Source organism: Lipophrys pholis (genome assembly GCF_963383615.2).
Source record: "Lipophrys pholis genome assembly, chromosome: 19".
In the NCBI taxonomy this organism is placed as follows: domain Eukaryota; kingdom Metazoa; phylum Chordata; class Actinopteri; order Blenniiformes; family Blenniidae; genus Lipophrys; species Lipophrys pholis.
In genome coordinates, this window is record NC_137647.1 from 9,718,490 (window position 1) to 9,727,875 (window position 9,386).

The window sequence follows — 9,386 nt, forward strand, 5'->3', positions numbered from 1 at the left end:
TACTACTCAACTGCAGGAGTCACATAACGAAGTAGTGACACTTCAACAGCGACTCTGCAACCAATGGAACTTAGATGTGGACGAAGCCAAGCAAACTTTGTAATTATCAACAAACTGATGATCAACCTCCACACATATGTTAAGCTACAACTACAGCACATCATTCTATATTTTGAACATTCTATCTTTATTCTCTTTCTTGTTTAACTTATGTGTCTTGTTCCATGGTGGTGGGATTTCAGCCTTCCTTTCTCTGGCCATGTCTCTGAGTCCTGAACACCTTGTACGTCTGGGTACTCCAGGTAGGTTAAAGTTCTGGAATATGCCAGCACTGGAGGACAATGTGTTCCTCGTTGCTTTACACTTGATTTTTGTTTTTTGTTTTTTTCACTTTTTTAAGTCTGTCCAATCTCTTTTATGGACAATTTTGCCTGAGGAAAAGAATCCACCTAATAATTATGCACACCTGGATATTTAGGTTCTGATCTCCTTAGAACATACCCTCCCTCATTAAACTAACATTTGCCTAATAAATGAGCACACAGTGTATGTCCAGGTGTTGTCAGACTGTAGACGATAAGGAATGGTATTGTTACATCTCATAATTTGGTCAAGACGGACTATGTACAGAAAGAACACCAGTGGACCCAGAACAGATCCGTTGTCAGGTCTTATTCTAGCGATTGTTAAAGTTTGTGTTTTTTCTAACCCGTCTCTTCTCTTTCAGTTTGTGCACTTCCTGTTTGATTTTGATACTCATGTGTCTCAACTCTGTTTTTGGTCACTTGTCTCCCTCTTGCTGTCTGCTTTCCTTCCATGTGGGATCAACGGACTCTTCCCCAATGTGATTCATCTGTCTCCCCCTCCCTCATGTATATGAGCCCACTTCCCTCATCTTCCTGTTGCTCGGTCATCTTTGTACCTTTGCATCTTGACATCCAGCATTCCTTCTTGTGTTTTCTCATGTACTAACCAGTTTTATTTTCTGTGACCCGCCTTCTGGATTACTCCCTTTTTAATACCTTTGCTGGGTAAACCTTTTATACTCTTAACATTTTCCAAAATGTTTAGCATAAATGGCAATCGTAACATTCAGACAGAGGACCCAAACAGACAGCCAACTTAATGTAATGTTTATTCTTTATTTAAAAACTGTGGCTATCTATCTATCTATCTATCTATCTATCTATCTATCTATCTATCTATCTATCTATCTATCTATCTATCTATCTATCTATCTATCTATCTATCTATCTGTCTATCTATCTATCTATCTATCTATCTATCTATCTATCTATCTATCTATCTATCTATCTATCTATCTATCTATCTGTCTATCTATCTATCTATCTATCTATCCATATATATATACATCTATACATCCATCCAAACATTGTCATTGTAACTGACGCTGTGTAAGAGTCCTTTGGTTGTTATGACAACACAGGAAGTTCGTCATCTTACGATTGTCAAGTGAATTTATTTACAAAAGTAGTGTTCAGATATTTGTTCTGTGGTAAGCACATTTTTAAACAATTGTTAATAATGCCATGTGACTCAGTGCAGCACGGGAGATGAGCGAGCGAGCGGAGAGATCGGGCGGTTTAAGCGACCAATTTTACATCACGTCTGCCTTTTCATGTGTTTTCTTCTGGTCATCCACGCTGTAATTATTAACCTTTATGTGTTCTCAGAAAACTGTATGATCTGTTTGAGAGACGCAAGAGACACAGGTAATTGTTTTTGTTGTCTTTATGACTCAAATGTGTTAATATCGTGTTTGTGTTTATAGTTTTCACCGTGTACCATCAAGCAAAACCACTTCTGTGAAGAATGAACCTTGTGGACATCAGTATGAATCGTGGACTCTCAATGACTGACAGTTACAGTGATAGAATCAGGGCCCACTGCTTCACCAGCCGTGAACCTCACTGCACGTCGCTGATATATGTGTATACAGTATAATATGATATCATATTATAGCAATGCATTTAAACACCACACTGCAGCTCTTTCCCTCACTAGCGATTCACGGCACAAAGTTCATGGGGTAAAGGGTTGAGGGTGAAGCCGACAGCCGGAGTCAGATCCAGTTCACTGTGGAGAACCCCAGGTGGAGGAGTGAAACGAAAACGCTGTAGCAGGAAGGTGAAGAAGAGGAAGAGCTCCATCTTAGCCAGACTCTCACCAAGACACGCTCTGCGACCTGCAAGAACAAGAAGTTGAATAAAATGCTTGATGAAGAAATGAGTAATCTCATGGGAAAAAAAGATCAAATGTTGACATACCTGCAGAAAAGGGGAGGAAAGCGTCCCTCATAATGAATTTACCCTCTTCATCCAGGAAATGAGAAGGGTTAAACATGTGTGGGCTCTCCCATTTACTCTCATCATACAGGACAGAAGTAAGGAGAGGAAACACAGTCGTGTCCTGGTGGCAAAAGAAGACAAGCCCATCAGGAACCGGTTCATATTTAGGTGGAATCAGGTGAGTCAGAACTGAAAACTTGAGGAAACAGCTGACTTTTTTGATGAAGAATCCCTGGAAGGTGACGTCTCGGCTGGTTTTGTGAGGAAGGGACATGGGGACAATGTTTGCCACTCTCTGTGTCTCATGGATGACAGCGTCGGTGTACGGCAGGTTTTTCCGATCATCCACTCGCACCTGACGGCTTCCTACCACCCTGCTCAGTTCCTCCTGAACCTTGTCTACACCACACAGGAAACAACAGTTCACTTTAACAAGACTAAAAATATGAACAAAATATTCATCATTGCACAATAGAATGGGACACAGAGGCCCCCAGCAGTGTCTTGGTTAGTGTTTTGTTTTCCGGGCACAGGTTCAGGACTTTGAATCTGTGCCTCTGTTTACTAAATGGTGAATGGCAGAACACTGACCCCTGGTCTTGTTTGTCTGTGGCACTTGACCAAGTATCTGCCTGTTTGGATTGTTGTGTATATGTTTTGGCATGCCAAATGCAAACGCAAATCTGCAAAGAAAATCTACCCATGGTGAGAACCCGTCCTCAGACAGTCTAGTTTGATATTCAAAGTTCAAGGTTGTTAGTAACCATGGGAAGATTTTCTTTGCAGATTTGCGATTGCATTTGCGATTTGCGCTTTTGACTCGTCCACCAACTTCACAGTGGAGTTGTTGGTGGGTGGAGGAAATGATTTGACATGTGACATGTGGGTTGTCTGTCTTTATGTCATGGATTGTGTCCAAAATACTCATGATGGAACAAAGTGCAGATGAACATGATAAACTTGTTGGTCGATCACCACTCAGTTTCTTACAAATTCATGTCAAGTCAACCAAGTCTCATGTTTGAGTCCTTACCCTGTATATGTGGATATTTGGCCATAAGAAGTAGACCCCATCTCAGTGTAGTTGCTGTCGTATCGGTACCAGCAACAAACAAGTTGCTCACTGTGAAAATCAAGTTCTCCTCAGTGTAGTGAGAGTTCTCAACACCGGAGTCCTAACATGAAAAAAACCAATATAAAATTGGTTTGATCAACAAGAAACAACAAGAGTGTTTTGGGTTTGTTTTTTTTTGTTTTTTTTTACTTCTTCTTTCTGCTTCCGGATCAGAAAACAGTCCACCAGCCCTCTGAATGAGTGAGGGATCAGGGTCTCTTTCAGACGTTTGATTAAATCCTTCGTATCCTCGACAGTCAGCTTTAGATTTATCAATATCTGATGTCGATTCTTTACCCAACTAACCAGCCTTGGAAACATGTTGTAAAGCTGTGAAATATAAAACACACAAAGATAAATTGAGTCATGCAATCCACCACATTAATACTTTTCATTCAAACAGACTAAATAGAATTTGATTTTTATTTCATTTCTTTATTTGAACTGAACAGTGCATCTTAATGTACAAGACATCTCTTTACGGGGTTATTGTGAATATGCTGGATTTAGCACAAAGTTTATTTCCATCAAATTATGAGGAAATGTTGCAATTCATTCTGCCATCTCACCACTAGTTGTCATTAAACACCACACTTTGGTGATTTCATTGACGTGAAAACAGATTTAGGCCAAAAAGCAAAGAAAAAACCTACCAGGATTGATGGAGAACCTGAAAGACGTAATGTCTGACGGGATCGAGCAACCTGATCTTTGAATTGAGAATCGTTGTATTCAAATCTGCTTCCGTACACAATGGAAGAAACAACATTAGCTGTTGCAAAAGTCAGAGGAGATTCTGTGTCAAATGGTTTCCCTGTCAAATGAAAACAGTAAAATGATAGTTTTGAGTGATGGAAACAATCCTACCCACAACATACACTGTCTACCAAAGCGTCTTTATAAAACAACCTGTAATAATGTAGTAATAAAGGTAATGCATTTAAAAAGAGCAACCATTTGAAAAACTGGACCCGACCTGTGGAGGAGACACACACACACACACACACACACACACACACACACACACACACACACACACACACACACACACACACACACACACACACACACACACACACACACACACACACACACACACACACACACACACACACACACACACACACACAGTCTGTTAATCCCTTACCTTGGTGGTTTTCAAACACCTGGATCAGGTGGTCACACTCTTCTAAAATTTTAGACTCAGCAATTCTTTTGCCCATCCCAAAGTCTCTCAGGGTAGAAAGGGCAAAACGTCTCATCTCTGTCCACAAGTCTCCGTTTGCAAACAGTATTCCTGCAAAACATCACTCCAACTTGAAAACAGATTTGGTCTCACAACAGTTGTTATAGACTTCAGGCATTACTAAATAATCAACGAATAACATTTTGTCTGGAAATCCTCCATCATTGAATAAGTTTAGATTATTTAGTATTTTCATCTTTGTCTCCAACCCTGATTCAGTCGAGTTTTCACCCTGCGAGTTTGAAAAAAACCTGTTCGTTCTCATAATACGTTGCAAATCACACTCACCATGACCGTGACACAAATCCTCAAATATCGGGGTGGTATCTCGGTCTCCAAACTCCTCTGCATGATTCACCAGAGCCTCTTTGACTGTCTTATACCCAGCCAGGACCACCACTTTCTTGATTCCAAAGTAAACAGTGAATACAGACCCATACATATTTGATAGCTGGAGGAAAAATAGTCATCAGACAAAACTATATTGCATGATTATAAAAATACTACAGGAATGTTTCTGATGATGAATCTGAAGTAATAGCTCACCTCGCACAAGCTTTGGTGGGGTTTCTTGAGATCAAGTTGCAACAAGTTTCCAAAAAGTGGCAGAGGCCTTGGTCCCGGAGGCTCCTGTCCCTTCTGGGTATTGGTCAAGCTTATGAAGACAATATGAAAAACCAGCAGGAGAACAGCAGCTCCTAACACAGTGGTAGGACTGGGGCAGAGAAAGAAAACTAAATCCTCGACAAGACCCATTTTTATTTACTGTGAAGCGAACCGCTGATAACCAACAAGTGAAGGGATGTCTGCAAAGTCTCAGTCCGGAGGACAACCTCCAATTGATTATGGACAGGAGACCACTGTTGGGTAACATTTACTTCCACCCCTGGAGCCCTGTGTTGTGTTTTTTATCTGCAGCATGAACAGCACTTTGTTGTTGTTTTTTTTGTTTTTCATTGGAACACTGCATGCTGGCGTTCAAACGTACTTGTTACTACTCAACTGCAGGAGTCACATAACGAAGTAGTGACACTTCAACAGCGACTCTGCAACCAATGGAACTTAGATGTGGACGAAGCCAAGCAAACTTTGTAATTATCAACAAACTGATGATCAACCTCCACACATATGTTAAGCTACAACTACAGCACATCATTCTATATTTTGAACATTCTATCTTTATTCTCTTTCTTGTTTAACTTATGTGTCTTGTTCCATGGTGGTGGGATTTCAGCCTTCCTTTCTCTGGCCATGTCTCTGAGTCCTGAACACCTTGTACGTCTGGGTACTCCAGGTAGGTTAAAGTTCTGGAATATGCCAGCACTGGAGGACAATGTGTTCCTCGTTGCTTTACACTTGATTTTTGTTTTTTTCACTTTTTTAAGTCTGTCCAATCTCTTTTATGGACAATTTTGCCTGAGGAAAAGAATCCACCTAATAATTATGCACACCTGGATATTTAGGTTCTGATCTCCTTAGAACATACCCTCCCTCATTAAACTAACATTTGCCTAATAAATGAGCACACAGTGTATGTCCAGGTGTTGTCAGACTGTAGACGATAAGGAATGGTATTGTTACATCTCATAATTTGGTCAAGACGGACTATGTACAGAAAGAACACCAGTGGACCCAGAACAGATCCGTTGTCAGGTCTTATTCTAGCGATTGTTAAAGTTTGTGTTTTTTCTAACCCGTCTCTTCTCTTTCAGTTTGTGCACTTCCTGTTTGATTTTGATACTCATGTGTCTCAACTCTGTTTTTGGTCACTTGTCTCCCTCTTGCTGTCTGCTTTCCTTCCATGTGGGATCAACGGACTCTTCCCCAATGTGATTCATCTGTCTCCCCCTCCCTCATGTATATGAGCCCACTTCCCTCATCTTCCTGTTGCTCGGTCATCTTTGTACCTTTGCATCTTGACATCCAGCATTCCTTCTTGTGTTTTCTCATGTACTAACCAGTTTTATTTTCTGTGACCTGCCTTCTGGATTACTCCCTTTTTAATACCTTTGCCGGGTAAACCTTTTATACTCTTAACATTTTCCAAAATGTTTAGCATAAATGGCAATCGTAACATTCAGACAGAGGACCCAAACAGACAGCCAACTTAATGTAATGTTTATTCTTTATTTAAAAACTGTGGCTATCTATCTATCTATCTATCTATCTATCTATCTATCTGTCTATCTATCTATCTATCTATCTATCCATATATATATACATCTATACATCCATCCAAACATTGTCATTGTAACTGACGCTGTGTAAGAGTCCTTTGGTTGTTATGACAACACAGGAAGTTCGTCATCTTACGATTGTCAAGTGAATTTATTTACAAAAGTAGTGTTCAGATATTTGTTCTGTGGTAAGCACATTTTTAAACAATTGTTAATAATGCCATGTGACTAAGTGCAGCACGGGAGATGAGCGAGCGAGCGGAGAGATCGGGCGGTTTAAGCGACCAATTTTACATCACGTCTGCCTTTTCATGTGTTTTCTTCTGGTCATCCACGCTGTAATTATTAACCTTTATGTGTTCTCAGAAAACTGTATGATCTGTTTGAGAGACGCAAGAGACACAGGTAATTGTTTTTGTTGTCTTTATGACTCAAATGTGTTAATATCGTGTTTGTGTTTATAGTTTTCACCGTGTACCATCAAGCAAAACCACTTCTGTGAAGAATGAACCTTGTGGACATCAGTATGAATCGTGGACTCTCAATGACTGACAGTTACAGTGATAGAATCAGGGCCCACTGCTTCACCAGCCGTGAACCTCACTGCACGTCGCTGATATATGTGTATACAGTATAATATGATATCATATTATAGCAATGCATTTAAACACCACACTGCAGCTCTTTCCCTCACTAGCGATTCACGGCACAAAGTTCATGGGGTAAAGGGTTGAGGGTGAAGCCGACAGCCGGAGTCAGATCCAGTTCACTGTGGAGAACCCCAGGTGGAGGAGTGAAACGAAAACGCTGTAGCAGGGAGGTGAAGAAGAGGAAGAGCTCCATCTTAGCCAGACTCTCACCAAGACACGCTCTGCGACCTGCAAGAACAAGAAGTTGAATAAAATGCTTGATGAAGAAATGAGTAATCTCATGGGAAAAAAAGATCAAATGTTGACATACCTGCAGAAAAGGGGAGGAAAGCGTCCCTCATAATGAATTTACCCTCTTCATCCAGGAAATGAGAAGGGTTAAACATGTGTGGGCTCTCCCATTTACTCTCATCATACAGGACAGAAGTAAGGAGAGGAAACACAGTCGTGTCCTGGTGGCAAAAGAAGACAAGCCCATCAGGAACCAGTTCATATTTAGGTGGAATCAGGTGAGTCAGAACTGAAAACTTGAGGAAACAGCTGACTTTTTTGATGAAGAATCCCTGGAAGGTGACGTCTCGGCTGGTTTTGTGAGGAAGGGACATGGGGACAATGTTTGCCACTCTCTGTGTCTCATGGATGACAGCGTCGGTGTACGGCAGGTTTTTCCGATCATCCACTCGCACTTGACGGCTTCCTACCACCCTGCTCAGTTCCTCCTGAACCTTGTCTACACCACACAGGAAACAACAGTTCACTTTAACAAGACTAAAAATATGAACAAAATATTCATCATTGCACAATAAAATGGGACACAGAGGCCCCCAGCAGTGTCTTGGTTAGTGTTTTGTTTTCCGGGCACAGGTTCAGGACTTTGACGTCAGAGAACCCGTCCTCACATAGTCTTGTTTGACATTCAAGGTTCAAGTTCCGTTTATTAGTAACTGTTATGGAAAGCTTGTTTTGTCTCAAGAAGAATGATGTGTAATTTTGCAGTCTGTGTTCACGGATGACCTGTGTCAGCATTGTTCAAACATCAACCTTTCAGCCTTTAAGAAGGCACTGTCTGACTGTCGGGACCATCATGCAGAGGTTGTACTGTGACTTTGTCTCTTCGTGCAAGAATAAAGTAATGAAATTGTCTTCAACTTTCTCAAGTCGCTCCCAGTCTGATTCCTGTGTATTCTGTCTCCCTGAGGTTTTCTTACTAGGAAAATTCTCCTGACAGTAACCATGGGTAGATTTTCTTTTGGATCTGTATCCTTGCTCAGTCTTACCTCTGTGGATGAAATCGTGGTTAAATTCCTCTCGAAGAGGTTTCTAATGTCTCGCTCATATCGCATAATTATGCACAGCTTGCAAGCATTTTCAGAGAGTAAAAGACTGGCATGGTGTGGAGATTTAAAAAATGAAATCACAAGGATTGTCAGAAGACTTGTTAAAAAGCACAAACACAGTCCACAAATACAAATTTAAAATTAATTCAATATAAGGAGTTAATGAGGACATACATAACACCAACCTTATTGAACAAACCCAATCGCAATATCACTAATATTTGCACTAAATGTGGAATGAAGGGTACTTTATTTCATTGCTTTTGGTCATGTTCTTTCATCAGGACTTTCTGGAAGCAGATCTTGGACACCTTCTCATATGTTACGGGTGAAAACCTTATCACTGTGCACTAAACTGTTTAATCTTGAAATGTTTCACAAAAACTGTAAACAAAGCAAAACTGATAAGAGATTGATTGCATATTGAGTCTTGCAAGCAAAACTTACAATACCCAAAGCATAGAAATCTACTACCAGACCAAGTCAACAAATGTGGCTGTCTGGCGTGTCAAACACTATCGCCCTTCAGGGCTCTTGTGCCTTACGTGTATGC

At 40.6% G+C, this 9,386-nt stretch overlaps 2 protein-coding genes across 2 annotated transcripts in view; both read right to left on the reverse strand.

Moving 5' to 3' along the window:
* Positions 1-1,462: 1,462 nt before the first annotated feature.
* abca3b (ATP-binding cassette, sub-family A (ABC1), member 3b) overlaps positions 1,463-9,386 on the reverse strand; it is a 38,225-nt gene continuing 30,301 nt past the window's right edge. The window contains exons 34-40 of the mRNA XM_080487787.1: positions 4,571-4,720; positions 4,077-4,237; positions 3,574-3,753; positions 3,343-3,484; positions 2,524-2,708; positions 2,289-2,430; positions 1,463-2,206 (exon numbers count right to left, since the gene is read on the reverse strand). Of these exons, the coding sequence (XP_080343913.1) occupies positions 2,022-2,206; positions 2,289-2,430; positions 2,524-2,708; positions 3,343-3,484; positions 3,574-3,753; positions 4,077-4,237; positions 4,571-4,720 (1,145 nt within the window). The 3' untranslated portion in view covers positions 1,463-2,021. The remainder of the gene's footprint in view (positions 2,207-2,288; positions 2,431-2,523; positions 2,709-3,342; positions 3,485-3,573; positions 3,754-4,076; positions 4,238-4,570; positions 4,721-9,386) is intronic.
* Positions 7,273-9,386, reverse strand: part of LOC308125082 (cytochrome P450 2K1-like) — a gene marked incomplete at its 5' end in the record, with an annotated part of 4,935 nt that continues 2,821 nt past the window's right edge. Inside the window, 3 exons of the mRNA XM_080488578.1 lie at positions 7,273-7,724; positions 7,807-7,948; positions 8,042-8,226. Coding sequence (XP_080344704.1) covers positions 7,540-7,724; positions 7,807-7,948; positions 8,042-8,226 — 512 coding nt within the window. The 3' untranslated portion in view covers positions 7,273-7,539. The remainder of the gene's footprint in view (positions 7,725-7,806; positions 7,949-8,041; positions 8,227-9,386) is intronic.